Source organism: Sinohyriopsis cumingii, chromosome 2, assembly GCF_028554795.1.
Source record: "Sinohyriopsis cumingii isolate HCF-2022 chromosome 2, ASM2855479v2, whole genome shotgun sequence".
Taxonomy (NCBI): domain Eukaryota; kingdom Metazoa; phylum Mollusca; class Bivalvia; order Unionida; family Unionidae; genus Sinohyriopsis; species Sinohyriopsis cumingii.
Genome location: NC_142962.1, coordinates 83,552,136 through 83,569,839, shown reverse-complemented (window position 1 = coordinate 83,569,839; position 17,704 = coordinate 83,552,136). Strand labels below are relative to the sequence as shown.

At 33.4% G+C, this 17,704-nt stretch overlaps 2 protein-coding genes across 2 annotated transcripts in view; both read left to right on the top strand.

Moving 5' to 3' along the window:
- LOC149805295 (uncharacterized) overlaps positions 1-614 on the top strand; it is a 78,490-nt gene extending 77,876 nt beyond the window's left edge. Inside the window, exon 21 of the mRNA XM_089933901.1 lies at positions 568-614. Coding sequence (XP_089790027.1) covers positions 568-614 — 47 coding nt within the window. The remainder of the gene's footprint in view (positions 1-567) is intronic.
- A 15-nt stretch (positions 615-629) lies between these two features.
- The window catches only part of LOC149805294 (uncharacterized), a 190,745-nt gene continuing 173,670 nt past the window's right edge, over positions 630-17,704 (top strand). Inside the window, exons 1-5 of the mRNA XM_089933887.1 lie at positions 630-667; positions 982-1,145; positions 4,613-4,786; positions 10,108-10,317; positions 11,313-11,355. Of these exons, the coding sequence (XP_089790013.1) occupies positions 630-667; positions 982-1,145; positions 4,613-4,786; positions 10,108-10,317; positions 11,313-11,355 (629 nt within the window). The remainder of the gene's footprint in view (positions 668-981; positions 1,146-4,612; positions 4,787-10,107; positions 10,318-11,312; positions 11,356-17,704) is intronic.

Below are 17,704 nucleotides of genomic sequence, written 5' to 3'. Positions count from 1 at the left end.
TCAGCAGTCATTTAAATTGCTTGTATCACCAACCTAAACTAAAATCACTCACTAACCTCTGGCCAGAAATATTTAAAATAATATATTTCTTTATTGTGCACTGCGTTTTGATTAAAACACAGCCAATGATGGATCATACTTTTTGTTATTGCTTCTATTTTGGCTTGGTTAAATCTGAAAGTGCCTTCCCTGCAGAGGGCATATGTTTTACTGGAATAGTCCTATATGTAATGAACTTCAATTTAATTATTTTTTAGCATGAATAAAATACATTTTTGTTTCCAGAATGATGACATAATCTATTTTATCCATTTTGTAACTATAATTGATTTATTCAAGCACATTTCAGTGAATCCTGAGAGGTTTTATTATATCTGTGTTCCACATTATTGGTTGCCAAATTTGATTTTATTAAAAACAGAATCCTTTGACTTCATAGACAAAGTAGAAAATGCAATTAAACAAGGACTTATGCTGATCAAAACTGTTTAGTGTCTCATGATATCTTAACATTCTGAATTCCTACATTAAAGACTAATTCCTGCTACCCTATTCTCATTCTTACAGGAGCAGTTAACCATATGGACTTGATGGGTCTTGTACGATTGAGGTAAAACAATTTAGGTACAATGACATTTTTTGATAAATATGAGCAGGAAATGTTCCAGTAATTGTTCTGCTTATACGTACTTCATGGTATTCAGTAGTCTTTTAAACTCTGAGAATTTATTGCTCAGGTTTCTACTTATTGAACACTTTCATATTTTCTGATAGGTGTTAAATAAAAATATAAGAAGATTTATTATTTATTAAGAAAGGATTTAGTTTACTTATTTTATATGCCTTAGGAAAAAAAAGAATTGCTTTGATGTAATTTATACAACAAACGACTCTGTTCTTAAAGGTAGGACTCAGAATGATATAATGTACAATTTCACTTTACATTAAGTTAAAAGTAACAACATAATTGTTATATTACAGTTACAACATATCTGACCTTCAGACAGAAAAGAAGTACCAGATAACCTTAAATATGAGCATATGCTTCAGTGAAGAAAATAACTGCTTGATTCAGGAAACTCTTCTCAAAGATGTGAAAATCACCAAACCCACATGTGACTGGCGAAGAGGATTTGCTTTGCCAGGTAAATGAAATATGGTGCACTATGGATGTTGCATAACAACAACTTGAAAGTTCTTATAAATAAAATATTTTAATCTGTCTGTCTCTCTTCTTTTTTATGCCCACATTGCATGCATCTGGGGTATTTTGAATTGGTCTTGCTTATCCATCCGACCATCTATCTGAAGAAATTTGTAAGCAAGATCACAAAAACCCAATTTGGATTGACAAACTGAAATTTAGCTAGCTATGTAGATGCTCTGATGAGAGAAATTAAACTGAAAAGACTTATTTATATTGATACATACACTGAATAAATTTTCAGGCCATCAAGAGGAATGTTTTCATTTTTTTAATTATAGTCATTGTCTGAAGATATGCATATTGACAAATCAGTGTTTGTTCAGCTATTTTATTGAGTTATTGACATTTTCAATAGAATTTTGTGAATGCAACTACTAGTACTCATGCAGTTGTATTAATTTTTATTTTTATGAAACGTTGGCTCTCCTTGGAAGATTTATATTTTGGCATATCATTGTACAAGTTTTTTAAATATTTACTTACATCTGGATGCTGTATATGGCATAATCTTATGGACACAAACTGGAAAACTGGTGCACATGTAATGGTGGTAAATACTGGTAAAACTAAAATATTACTTATCTCAACATGGCAAAGAAGGACAAATCTTGATAGTGATGAACTATGTCTGACATGAAAGGATACAAATCTGCAAATGGTCTGTCTTGATAGACTACTTTGTGTTCTGGTAGATAATAATCTATCATGGACTGAATATATCAAACATATCAGTAAAAAGTCAATTCAAGTTTATGGCTTCTTAGTAGGATAAGACATTTTCCCCCTGAAAGGCACAGAAAACTATTTTATAACAGTTACATACAACCCTATTTGGATTATTATAGTACAGTATGGGGTAATTCAAATGATAAAAACATAGCAAAGCTGGAACATCTTCAAAAAAGAGCATTTGGGCTAATATCAATCCAGAAAGAAAGCAAAGAAAGTTTAGCTGGTAGGTTACAAATATTACCTATTAAAGACTGAATCTGTTGGAGAAAAGTCAAATTAATGTACAGGATATCTCTTAATAGTGCTCCTGAACATTTACAATCACTATTCCAGTATAGGCTACCTGGTAATACTCCCCACCTGCGATCCATGTCTACCAAACAGTATAAAATTCCCAAACCAAATAAGGAGTAATTTTAAAAAAGTTTCCAATACTCTGGAACTCTGCTCTGGAATAGTATTCCAGTTGAGATTAGAAATGCCCACTCTATTTCCTTCTTCCAAACCCAATATATCCAGTGGCTTCAGAGATGCAGCTTAAATAAATAAATTCCTTTGTATGAGCTAGGGCCTCAAGGTATATTAGTTTTTAGCTAATTGTGCTACCCTCTTTAAATAAGGTCATTATTATTATTATTATTATTACCCATAGATGCAATTTAGAATTTTTTCATTATTTTAATATGAACTCTGTGAAATCAAAAGTACCTTGACATATATTTTTTTTTAAATTGCCTTCCCTGGGTACCATGCTTGTTTAACCCATTACCTCATACAACCGTCTTTGGACGCCTCTACAAAAGTCGCATCGAAGCGACTTTTGACGCTTCTACAAAAGTCCCATAGAAGCGCCTTTTGACGTCTGCTGTAAACATCAGCCATTTTAAGCCGGTTTTCGTAGTGCCACCTTCGGGGAAAACCCCTTATTAGATACTACATTCATTTCTGTGAATGACAATTACGTCAGATCACGTGGTCAGTGTTTATGTACTGGTCGATATCTGCTATTTAAAGTAACTGGGTCGTAATCTCCACTCTCCAAAATGGCGGTCGCGGATTTCATTCAGTACTTACGAAGTTTTCATGATTAGAATCACAACTATGAAAGATTCAATAACCTAGGTAAAGGCTCTGATATTGATATAGGCTGCAATTAGTTTTTATAAATTATCAAATTTAGATGACTTAGTGATGTAGACACAGATGAAAAACTTGTAAATTTCGAGTATGAGAAATGGCAGCTCTACGGTTGGTCACACGGCCTCACTGACATGACAGTGAATGAATTCTCTCCAGATTTTAAAGCACATAACAAATTATTCCGTGATAAATAATTACACAGCTATAACAATCGGACTTTACTCTTAAATTGTTCCACATGTAATAGATGTGTACCAAAAATGTAAAATGGTTAAAATTGCTGTTAAACGTAACATACACTACATTGCTTAATAGTTCACAGGCAAGCTATGCGTATACGGTCGACTAGGTAACCTGTGTTCTATGTATAGCGAGCTGCACTTTGTCACTATGCTCTATGAGGTAAAGGGTTAAATGTAACAGCACATACAGCATATTACTTTGGTCACTTGGATTTAGTAAGGGTTATTTTAATTTGTAGTTTGGTGCATATGTGTCACAGTCTTTTGATTGTAATTAGTCTTCAATTATTGATTGATTTTTGTGATGCTTGGTACGTACCATGATTATCAAACGAAGATGTGCTGACAGTTGTTGAGCTTCAATGATTTCTGCGTAAGATTTTGACCTTTTTTACTTACACCTGGAAGTAACTAGTTGCAGATATGTTTTCAAATCAGAACATGATGTAGACTCTTATCCATCATGGGCATACAGCATAGGTACTGTAGAAGAGGAAGGGGTACATTTCCATATGAAACTTGTGCAGCAGCCCTTGAGTTCAGTAACTGTTAGTCACATCAGATACCTCTGTGAAACATGATACACATATTAGATTATTGATGATGGTGTCACATGCCTTTTGCCATTGACAATTCTTTAGTTCTTTTTTTTGTCAAATATTTCTATCCTTTTGTTTGTTTGCTCAATTATCCAGGCACCATTTATGCTTTCAATTCTGGGGAAGAAGCTCATGATGCCTGTCATTTTCCTACTAGAAACATACATACTTACTATCTATTAGAACCTAGACAAATCATTGTATCTCCTAGTAGAAAGTTTGATGGGGTAATTGATATAAATGGCTCTGTCATCTTCCTGTTTTGTTTTTTCACTGTCTCCCTTTCCTAGTATGTAATATAGAGAGAGGGTATATTTAGATGTGTCTGTCATAAATATTTTTAATTCTGGAGGATTAGTCTGAAACCATTACAGATATTTTAACCAAACCTTTTACACATGTCAAGCAAGTTGCACAGAAGTCGTATTGTAAAACTTAAAATATTGTACATTATTTTATGTTGCCATGAAAATAAAATGTGGCATAAATAGTATATAAACTGGAAGTGCTGCAACAAAGTTAATTTCATTAAATCTTTGAATAGGTATGGACCAGAAGATATGTCAGCAATGGAGGTCTTTTATTTGCAATATGCTGCATAATGGAAAGAAAGAAACTTTACTTTTAGACTGTTTATGTCCTAGTTTTTAAAATGTGTACAAGTACTAAAAAAAATTTAATTGAACTTGCAGATTTTTCTTTGAGCCGCTTCTTGTCTGGTCATGGGGCAGATGGTGTGAAGCTACTGAAAGGTGTTTTATTAGCCAGACTGTTTGAGACTCTTGGTATTGGAGAATATCTGGAGAACACTCCATGCAGTAGATCAAACAAACCATACCATCCAGCAATAAATGGATGGAACAAAGGTGAGAGGCACCAAGTTATTGTTATTGACAAGTATGGACCATGAGATTCCACTTAATTTGCATTTTCATTTGCAGTCAGATTTCAAATATCATCGTATGGGGGTGCTCTAATAATATTATGAACTTCTGAGATAGTGGTGGGTGTAAGGTGAAGTTGTTTACATTTGCAACATGCACAATGAAGAGAATGTTGTTATACCTCTATGTTACTTTTATGCACTGTTCCTGGAATTTGTTTGGATGTTGTACTTGTGGAAATTGTACATGATCTAAGCCACACTAACCAAAATGGCTGCTCCCTTGTGCTAAAAAAAATAGCCTGAATTAGTCTAAAGTTCACAATCTTTAGCAGTTATTACAATAGGGAAAATTAATTTTTCAGACTAGACAGTTTTCAGCTTCTGAAAGTGAAATGAATGAATCACCAAACATATAAAATGTAAAAAAAAAGTTATCAGCTCTTTTATTTATATACAATTTACCACTGAAACTCCAGGGTGTGAAAATGACAAAGCAGTTTTTTGAGAGGTGCACATCTGAAGTAAGGTCAAGCTGTATACTCTATAACCGATATTACACCCATCAATCATACACCAAAATAAAGAAAATTAAAGGTTCTTTGAACAATATGTCTTTTTTAAATAGCCAGTATAATCAGTGAGGAGGCTTAGGGAAATTCTTTCTTTATTTAAAATTCTAACCCTATGCAACATACAAAGCTTCAGAGTGCTACCTCAATCATTTTAGCTCTAATGGTCATAGACCAGAGAGGCTTATGCAATGACCTTTTGTCTAGTGTCTGTCCATCCATTAGCACAAGTTTGTTATTGTTACTCCTCCTTAATTACTTAGAGGACTGCCACATGTTATGTATATTTAATTTGCATTGTTAACTTGATAGGTTTTATAATTTTTAATTTTTTTTGGACTTAACTTTGTCCAAAAGGAAATTTATTTTCTACTTTCTACTTGTCCTGAATCATTGATTTTTTTTATTCTCCTGTAAACAAATAATACACAGCTAAAATGTTCTCTCTGTGTATGGGTTTAATACCCTGATCATTATTAATAGAAGTAAACATGTTTATTTGGGTCTGGGTCTAGGTTATTGGTAAGTTTTTTTTTAGTGACCTGAGGTCAAGTTGAAGACTATATAATTTTGTTACTGAAAAAATAAATCATCTGAGCATAAGATCTAGCTGAATCAAATTGTATTATTGTTGTGTCCATTGATTCATTTAGGGCTGGAATTTATTTCTTCAATTTGTTCAAGTGAATTTTCTCTGGAAATACAGAGTGCTCATAACAAAAAATATATCTGGACAGAGACTGTTACAAGTCTATGTTCTTAAAATAAAGTAACAGAAAATAGTGAAGACAATGAGCTTTGTAAAATTTAACAAATAATTTATTTCCCAAGAAAACAAAGTGAAAAATGAGAAAAAGGAAATCATGACACACCATAAAACAACTTGACATCTCAAGTGTTAAGGCATGACTGATAGAATTCTTATGATAACATCAGTTTTAAGACTAACTAAATTGCAAAACAGATTCCCAGATGGGGGTCAAGAGTTCTTCCTTCTGGAAAATATAGAAGTTTGTTACATGATAATTATCATGTAGCCCAGGTATGACCTTGACTCAACTTAATGATTATTACTCTGAGAAGGATAATTAAATAGTTTTTTAAAAGGTTGTTTACTAAACTGACACTGATTTTGGAACAAGGTCAGCAGTTAGATACAATGTTTCCATTATTTGTTGTTTACATAAAAAATAACATTTAAAAAAAAATCCTGAACGGAAAGTCATGCTTTTTGCAAGAAGACTTACTATCATGTCTGCTTGGTTCATGATGACATTTAAATAAAAATGGTGCCATTCTCACCACCAGTATTGCTAAAGTAATGTTGATCCCAAATAAATATAGTGCCAGTCTCAAATCCAACATAGCCACCATGGCAGCCATCTTGAGAATATTGTTATTTCTACTCCTCCTAACTGGAAAGTAAAAAGACTAATTGTGGTGTCTAGTTGCTCCTACATAAAAATGGTGCCAATCTGACCTGGATTTCACAAAATTATTTTCAGACAGTAAAACAAAAGTCCCTTTGAGGGTCTCTGGTTTGTTTATGGTCTCAGAAATGTATTCATTGTTGCTTTTTATTCTTGCTCATTTCAAACAAAATGGAAATGGATTTATCAAAATTAGGTTTGCATTTTTAATAGTGTTATACTGAGAAGTATTGTTCATATATTGTGGAATTAAAATGCACTTTAATGAGATAGCAGAAGCATCAAAATCTGAAAGACAGTGTTGAATTTGCAATGAATAAAGATATATCAGCAGCTGTAATAAATATGAAACTAAAGATAATTTGTCCACAAATTCAATTTTCTTAGCTTGTTTCCAAACATTGTACAGATACAACAGTGAGTAATGATGATGTCATGTTAATGGCAGTTATTTACTGGTCATAGATCAAAAGAGCTTATGGGTTGTTTTTCATCCATCAGCTATCTTCTATCCATCTTCCATCCTTTATCTGTCCATTAGCACAAGTTTGTTTTTGCTACTCCTAATCTAATTGGAAAATTACAATGAGACTTAAAACACACATTTATCCATAGTCTAGTTGTCCTGAATAAAATTGTGACATTCAGACATCCACTATGACTGGCGTTTGGATGTTCTTAAGCTGGTTTGTGGATTTTTTATTTCACATATTTTGCAAAGTATTGAACATAGCGATTTATATAGTGTCTGAATTTTGAAACGGATGACTGCAGGACTTTAACTGTTCCTGCTGTAACTGCCTTTTGATTGACTTTAATACCAATGTGGCTAGGCTGTTAGATTTTTGTGTTTTGGTGTTTTATATCACTACAACATTTGAAGTTGATATCATGCTGAGGCAAGTGGAGTAAATTACTTGGTCCAGGGGCACTCCATAGTAGCCAATTTGGACTAATAGTATGATGGAAACTGAACTTGCACCTTATGGTCACAAGTCAACATTCTACCCACTTATCCACTGCTGGTCTCAGCATCTATAATTAGCCATAAACAATTGATAGTCATTATAATTGTAAATTTGTTAACTTAGGGGTTCTTAAGCAAAGTTGCATAACAATTTATTTGAATGACAACTTGCAGATGGGACAACTTGCCACTGCAACAACTGAAGGAATGAAAAAATTGCTGATGCTACATGTACTGGAAGACAAAATCACTGATGTTGCATTTTATTAAACAACAAGCTTGCCAAAAGTATGTTTGCCATGTTGTACATATTCATAACTACACTTAGTCTCATGATTTAGTATTTGTTTTGAGTTTTAACTAATTTATGGTAATTATTGATGGAACTCAATAACTTTCCATGAGTTTCATCAGCAAGTTTGTTGTTTGGTGAGATATTTCATTGACGAGTTTATTATTCTGCAAGATATCATATTGGTGAGTTGTCCAATCAGGGTATTGTCATCTGGTGACCTCTCAAGTAGCTGTTCTTGTCATAATATTTTTGTCCCTAGCTGTTTGAAGAAGCCACATTTTAAAACAGAGATATAATTGTGATCATTGGTACCTATAATACTTATTTTCAATTCTAGTTTTGTAAAATTTGTTTTGTCATTGTTTATCTGCTAGACTGAATGCTCTGTATACCAATGTAAATGTTAATGAATATGTAACAGTGCACAGTATATTTTGTTCTCAATTTTGACTGACAGTAGAGTGATCATTTGTCCTATCCTAAAGCTGAGATTTAAAAGCACTATTACATTATCTTCTACCATTGCATTGCTTTCCTTTCAAGAACTCATACTCACAAGTCTAAGCTAATTATTTTCTCTTCCAGGGCCAGAATTGAAATGAATATGATCCCAGTCTGACTCCTTACTTACAGCCAACATATCAAATATTACCCATGGTTTTCCTTGGGCAACATATGCATTACACATTGGATGTACTACTCAACAAATTTTGCCTTTATTTTCAGTATGAAAACATTTTATGGGACATTTCACCTACCTTTTTGTATTGATGGAATGTTTTTCAATCTGGTCTTTGCTTTATTTGAGTTCTTTTAGTGAATTTGAAAAATTTTTTCTTCTTGCTTAATAATGAAACACTTCATTATATCTTATCCTCCTTTATTTTCCAGTGTTATAGTAAGTGTTGTCTACCCTTTTTTGGTTCTGAAAATTTTGATTTGCATGAATTTTCGTCATTCAGAGTTAATAATGTTGCAAGGTGTGGACAAGTATGGGAACAAGAAGGCCCTTTGGGACTCTCAGTCCTCCCACATGTGCACAAGGACAGTATGTTTGTTGTTTTTGGTTTGACCAGGTGTGGGACTTCACTTAAAATTACTGCACATACTGTGGGAGGAAGAAGGGACCCTCTTCCTCCTCATCTTCAATGGACAACCTCCTGTCTTCAGGAGGAGTTAGGATCTCTTTCCATGTTAATGAAAACTTAATGCCCATGTGGGTTCAAGAATATTCTGTAACCTCCATGGTTCATTACCTTAGGGCAAATGTACCTGATGCTCATATTGCCATCAGTGCCATTGAAGGATCATTTGTTGGCCCCTCCCAGTGATATGAAAACACCACATAGGGAAAGTTTTATGCTCTGGATGTCAGTGTCCTGGTGTATGAGATTAGTGAATCACATCTTGCTGAGAGAGAAGAGCAGTGATCTTCTTTTGATAAATCTGATGTGGGTTCATCCATTAAATCTTCATCACCATTGTTATCTTTGTCTTACTGGAAGATGGTCATGTTCACTGCACAAGTTGCCAGACTTCAAACACTGAATCAAGAAGATCCAGCCTCAACAGTCTCACAAGCAGCAATAATTCAGAAGTCCCTCTAGCCCATTATTCACTAGATGAGGATTCAGAAAGGCCAATTAAAAATGACTACATACTCATCCACACTTCTTCCTGCAACATAAGAAGGGTTCTTTTTGAGACTGATGTATCTTTCTGATCATATTATCCAGATGATATTATTATGATAATTCATATCATCTGTAACATTATGTCAATGATGTAACTGATTATAAATATATACACCTCATCCATTTTAGGAAGACCATTACAACTCCTTTTCAGCCTTTAACACATGTAAACATGTATATGAAAAAGATTGTAGACTGTAGCATTTAGCTTTTTGAATTGATCTAGGGCAAACTGAAATCATCTGTGCATGTGTCCAGTTACCCATCATCACTTTCTAGTAATTAAGAACTTTAGTAACTTTACCGATAATGATCATTTTTCTTTCAATCTTTTTTCTTCTTATAGCCTGTCGTCTGGATGTGCCAACTCCCACATTGCCAGACACAGTGACCTGTCACATTCCTGACTACTGTACTGGCATGGACTGCTGTATGGATGTAGAAATTATGGGAAGGGGTCTACGTGCCTACATTCTGATGGACTCTTGTAACTACAGATTGGTGGTTGGAGTAGAGAACATGAAGATGAATATATCATTGGTAGATTATCAGTTGGGTGAGTGGATAGTAAACCTTAGAATAAGCATACCTACTGAAATTGACATTAATATAGTGATTTCATGCAGATTGAATGCTGATCAAATGCTCAGGGGAACACCTGTTTTTTAAAATGAACTGCTTAATTAAGTACTGTAGATGGCTTTTGTGTTGATTTTTTCAGACTTGGCTTGTCAACCTTGATGGTTGTTCCAGGTAACTTTGTCTTTATTATGAACTGTTGAGACTTCATTCGTTTTAAGCATTTTGTATTGCAGCATGTTCAGGTTATCTTTGTTTTTATGCTCTCATTGTGATAGCAGAAGGAGGCATATTGTTTTGTTTCTTTACTTAGGTCTTGAGATCTGTTCCAAATCAGTTTTGGAACTTGGCAAAATATAAACTTCTTGAGGGAGTCAAATGAATGTTTACATGCATACATAGATAGCCTGATTAGATTTTCATTCTGAGTAATTTTTGTTCCACTGTTTTCTAAGTGTTATGTTGTCTGGTATTGGCATTGGTGTTAGCTCAGTGTTTAATTTTTTGTGCAACTTCAAGGTTTTCATGGCTGCCTGTGGATGTTCTTATTTTAATAGAAAAGACAGTTGGTACCATTTTCCTGTATATTACTGGAAATAAAAATGTATATAATGTACCAAGATGTCACAAGGCCAATCCTTATGTTACAAAATGGTCCACTTTATGGGTGAAAAGAAAAGAGACACAAATTTTAAATTGAAATCTATTTGAATTTTTTAATTTCATGGCATATGTGATTTTATGGCTAAGCTATCTTTTATCAAGTTGGAAAAGAACTGTACACCTAGATATGTGGATTTATATTGTACTTCATCCACACACAAGGTCTAGAAGGGAATGTGCATATAAATCATAGTATTTACAAACTATTCACTAAAATACTTTTTCATTACAAAAACCTGATCCTAAATGTAATTTCTTACATTTGTAACATAGGCATTTATATAGACAGTATCATCATTTTCTTTTTAGGAAAAGAAGAGCACTTGTATTTACTTGGTGTTGTTCACTTGGAGTAAGTATTACTTAAAGTTACAAGCACAGCTGAAAACCTTATTTATGAAAGCACAATTTGCATGGTTTTGTTTGCTTACATTAAGCTTTCAATTCAGAATCCATTTTTGCTACAATTTTTATTCTCCATGAACAAATGTTGTGTAGTATTAAGGATTACTGTTGTCCAAGCCAAACAGTATCTATCAATATTGGTGTCTTTAGTACAACATCATTTTTATTTGGGGTTGTCATTTTACAGGTAAAATCAGAAAAAAATCATGAGAAAGAATAGGTTTGTTCCCACCTGAGAAAAGCCCTTCAGTATTGCAAATATTGATCAGGGTCCAGGAAAAAATGTGAATTTTAAGGTACCACTTGATTGCAGAAAATATATATAACTGAGTTGTAATGACAAATTTATAGAGTTCTTACCAGAATATTTGTTAGTTGCAGAATTCTTGAGTTAGTTGAAACACAATTGCTGCATGTATCATTTGGCTGCTTCCCCATAACATATTTGTATATTGAATCCAAATGCTCAGATCATCAGATTAGTCAAGTAGAAAGGTTACCCCATAGCCAGCTCCATTATTGGTATCATTTCTTGTGAAGAAGGTATGAAGATCAGTTTAGTATCACATTGTGCCAATAGGTTGGTATGACATCTTGACAAGTTTTAGAAAGAGAAGAAAATAAAGCGTATTTTCTGCAGTTCATCTTTTGATATGTAAAGTTAATGAACATTTTGTGATAAATCTTGATTTATTATTTGATACTTCACACTGGGAACACTGTTAAACATTATCATCAATAGTTACCTTAGCCACCATTCCCACACCCACCTCACCTCTGTGGTAAATTTTACTATCAGAATGTAATAAATAAGCAGAAATCTACCAACTGCATATTTTCAATGCAGAATTCCATGCTTTAGGTGTACTTGACAATGATTGCATTAAGTATGCAGTCCATAGATAGATTAAATTGAAAGTAGATTTGAGGTCACCAACCAGATGTAAGGGGATTTCAGCCCTTTTGTATATGAAGGTATAATTTTAAAAGTTTGTATTTTGTCAGAGTTTAAGACAGTCATGTCAACCGAGGTTAACATGTTTATTATGTAAATTAAAATGAGTTAAATACAAATAGATAAGAATTTCTTCAGTTATTTACATCCTCTTATTTATTATGTGGTCATATGTCTCATTCAAAAGTTATAGACAGTCTCAAAATAGAAACAGCTGCTGATTTGAAAAAGGTATGTTTTTGAAGTTGAAATGCTTTTGATTCCATTCAGCAAAGGTTATAAGTGAACCTTGAAGAAAGTCACTTTCATCTCAGAAAAACCTAAAAATATTTGTTTCAAAAAATGTTGGCATAATGCCTATGGACAGATTGCAAAGAAATTGAAATTTGTACCTTCATCCAAAGCTATTGGTTGTCAGGAGCTTGAAAGTCAAGGTCACTGTTCAATAAAACAGCTTAAACTGTTGCGCTTCCTTTCATGCAGTAGTCTGAGTTGCAATGGACTGATTTCAGTGAAATTTGTGCATCAGTGCATGTTTCTTTTAATCCAAAACAAATATCTAATGCACATGTCTTCAGATCATACTGTTCATCCTAATTTCTTTGTTGTGGATAAAACCTTACCATAACTATTCATACATAACACACTAAAATGCATAAAATTACAGACATGGCTCCTTTATAGTTGGCATATGAATTAAACCCTTCTTTCCAACTGAATCAACACAGGCATGTGAGTGAATCTTTTTTAAGAAGGAGAGGTTTTCATAATGTAACCACGCACTTTATATAGCTTCATTGCAACAGTCCATTGATAGGATTGTCAATTTTTGGTTTATTTGTCTACATAGTTGTAGTAATTTTAGACACTGGGTAAATAGTATTTGCTTCATTACCTTTTCCCTGTATTTTCATAAATATGAGTCAAGTCAGAAAACACCATGATCGTACAGCACTTATCATAAATTCCACAACATAGCATTGTCCCATATGTTTCTGACCCACGTAATTGCATTTTAAAGCTAAATCTTCAATAACATGATACCTAAGCTTTGCTTCTGTGAATTGTATATTTTTCTGAATATATTTTCTCATAGGTTTATGAAAGCAGACAATCCAATTATCTGGTACTTCCCAGACACGGCGATGTCTACCATTATTCCCCCATTACTGGTTCACTAACAGTTTCAAATTAATTTATGATGAAATTGTGTACAAGAGACAGTTAAAATATCCAGATCACTGATTCTGTTCTTAAAATACAAATTGCTGTTTACATACTATTGTCGAAGTTTTGAAACACAAGTTTGTATGTTTTTATCATCAAAAGATAACGTGGAAATCAGGCAGTGATAGTTGCTAAAGAATTAATGGTCAATCAGCTATCCAAATACATGCTTGTGAATGTGCAATAGTTTGCTTGTTGACATAATTGTCATCAACACTAGCTATTTGATGAACATATTTTGTTACAACACAACACTAGAACTAACATGGCTAAGGCAAGAGGGCATCTAAAAATCTACAGTCAGTCAGTGTACCTCTAAAAATCACATGGTGAAGTCGTTTGCACTTAACTATCAGAAGAAGGCAAAGTTTACATTTTTTATGTGACTTAGCCACCCACCTCACCTGGTAGAATGAATATATATATATGTTTTCTAATGCTAATGCACATACATTTTGCCAATTTGTGACAAGGATTTTAACTAGCTGCAGGTCCAGGTTAGTAGCAAAAACATATACATCTTTCGTTTCGTATAGTTTATTGTAATTATTGCATGCAATACATATATTTTATGCACAGATGTTGGTTTTTTGCTTATTTGGTTATGCTTATAACTCTAGGGGTCTTCAGGTGTGCTTTTTGATTGGCATTGGAACATTGGGGGCACATGTTTTACAAACACAAATCTAATGAAATTTACATTAATATTGAAATTTAAGAACAATAGTCCTTAATCTCAGGTCTTTAAATGTATGTATTGATATGACCCAGATGGCATATTCTACTGTCTGTTTCTGAACTTGTGTTAGATCACATTTCTGTATGATATATGTATTTAAATAGTGTTGGAACTAGTTGCAATATCTGCTTCTTGTACCAATCATTGCCAACAGATGAGAGAATTTCAGGAAGATAGCCTAGGATAGTTTCCAGACTTTCCAATTCTGCAAGTGGCAGCATAAAGATGCAACTGCCAAGATTTTTCTGTCTTGGTGCAGAGCAATGCATTGCAGAGTTAAATGACACAACTTATTGTACTGCCCCACCCACTGCAACGGTGAATGCTAAAGACAGTCACTGTGGGAGTGTATTCAGCTGTTGATTCAAGACAATTCTTATGTCAGCTTCCTCCTGTGTACTTAGTAATTTCTCACCTTGTTCTTTCCATCAGTAAACCAATAATGGCCCTTTATGCCAGTGAACTGTCAATTACTTTTAGGAACCTTCCTTTCATTCAACTGTAAACTGATTGTCTCCACTCTTATGTGCAGAACAGGAATGCTATTGTGGCATCCATGACCAGTTTTTCCCTCTGATGTTCCATCTTTAAAATAGCTTATCAATGCATCTCCTCCCATACTACTTTGAGGATTTTGTGAAATTTTGCAGATGTGATGTGTGATCAGTGTAGATGCACAGTAAGGTTTTACTTTTATCCTCTGGAAAAAGGGATATTTTCAGAATTTAGTTCACCATTGTTTCTCCTCACACAGTGCCTATCAGATTTTGCTGAAAATTTTTAGGCTTAATATGTGGTAAATTTTCTGGGTTAATAAAGATTTACTTTTCTAATCCAATTTTGAGAAATTTATCAAAAATGTTTTCAAAAAAGGATTCAGAAGTATTACTGCTGTACTTTCACAGATGTATGGGAAACATTCTGATCATTTATTTCATCAGAGATTTTGAGAGAGGGTGAATATATGTTGTTTGACATATGAGAGAAACATCTTCAGAAGTAGATACCTGAAGTACAGAGAGACACATGTCTGTGACTATATCTATATAATCTGCTTAGACTTTGCTTGTTACCAGAGCTGTGCCAAGCACTTTCTTCCTTGATGCACACTGTTGCCTGGCATTTTATTTATTAAAATTTCCTTATATTAAAACTTCTTTTTGCAATACCAGTTTTGTTTTTCAGCATACATGATAAAGATTGTTCCCTATTTTAACTTTTCACTGTGACCATTGACAGAGCATGGCCTGCTTTCTTTTAATTTCTTGATAATGGCTACTTCACTGTTGATCCAAAGAACTATTTTTTATGTTGCTAATACCTATTGTAGATGATATGAAAAATACTTTTAAACTGAGTGTTATATATGCAAATGTTATTTATGCAAAGAAAATTGCAATCTGTCTTAATGTCACTGAATTACTTTAAACTGTTCTCATCATGTAAGGTGTACTTGCAGATTTTCTTTTGAGAGAATTATACAGCAGTTCTTGATATTGTGAAGCCTATATGATTTTCCACTTTAATTTCCTATTATGGAATCAATCTTTTCACAATGCAAATAGTTCCAAAGGCAAATTATTAAAAAAAGTGATAAATCATTCTGATAGTATCTGAATCAGAAAACAGACTACAGCTAGCCTTCTTGTGTTTCAAGTTCTATGTTAAGATATTATGAACCAGTGCACATACTCTTCAAAAAGAAATGCAAGTGTAAGGAACTGGCATGACACAAGATCTGCCAACACAAAATATTGCAGTTTGAGATGAAACTCAGAGAGTAGATAAATGAGAAAGCAAGGAAGCAAATTACTTGAAGCTGTTTATGTGGATTAAGTTTCAGCAGAAAGATATCATTATAGATCCTGCTGTTGTGATTGTACCTGAAAGAGACAAAAATAGACTTTATCATCTTTTGGTGTTGCAGATCTGAACAATAATAATAATAATGATAATAATAATAATAATAATAATAATAATAATAATAATAATAATAATAATAAAGACTTTATTTAAAGAAGGTAACTCAATTAGTTACAGAACTAATCTACCTTGAGGCCTTCTATCTGTTATGTACAATATATACAGAATGTACAAAATAATGTGAAGAGTCTGGCTTGACACTAAATAATTAAGTGATTTTAAAATTCAAGGTAACAAGCCTGGAACATATGCACATGCATCTGTAAACACATAAACATATACAAAATATAAAATATCGTACTGCATTGAAAAATTCAACTGTGAAAATGATGCAGATGAAACATTTCTGTAGAGGGAAGATTCTGTAATTAAAGATCTATATCTTTTAACCCAAAAACATGTTCATGAAAAGCTGAAGGATGTATTCAAAGAAGGTCTACATCTCATTTCTTATAATGAAAGAAAATTGCAGATGTTCAAGCAGTAATCGAAAACTCAGATAAGATGACAACAAGGTTTTTACAACCAAATATGACTAGATTCTATGCTCTCCGAACATTTTTCTGTTGTATCTTTTAGCTGGAGCACAAAAACAATTATTACTAAAGAGTGAGAAGATCAGCAATGTTATTCTTTCAGTCAGAATATTCTTTATATTATTGATTTAAAAAATAGATAACCCAAAACATAGTTTGTTCTGTTTGTTGAGAGTATTTCACTGATGTGTTATTTTTGACATGAGTTTCATATTTCCATATTGACCAGACATAGCTCATGCTCCTCTTTTTCAGGATATTTCTTCCTTTAATTTATTGTAAATTCGGGTGGCCGAGTGGTCTAAATCACTCTCTGTTACAGATCACTGCCATCTCAACTCTGTCTGCATGGGTTCGAGTCTTGTATTCGGCTGATGTGGGTATGTGAGAAAGCTTGCCAGTAGCTTCTCGTGGGTCGGTGGTTCTTTCTGGGATTTTCCTGGGTTCTTCCTCCACCATTCATACTGGCCGCCATATATAGCCTATCATGTGCTGAAAAATGGCGTTAAACCTCATAACAACAACAACTTATTGTAAATTCACCTCAATTTCATAACCAGATCAAATAAAAATATGTGACTTGTGAAAGCAGTAGGATTGGTTTGACCGAATCTGTTGCAGTAAATTACATTTTTGTGATTTTGTATACTATTTGACCCTATCTGAAATCAATGCAAGATCGAATATTGCTCAGTTGCCATAATTTTTCATTTTTTTTTACCCATTAATACACAGTAGAACACATTCTTGTTGAGTGTATTGACTCCCATACTTTGAGATGGAAATGTTATGATGTCAGCTCCATCAAATAGCTTTTTGATGATGTTCTACCCCCAAAACCAGTGAGGTTTATATAACAAAGTTTGATCCTATACTTTAAGGACTTTACTCTTTTCACCATTTTTTGAGTTTACAG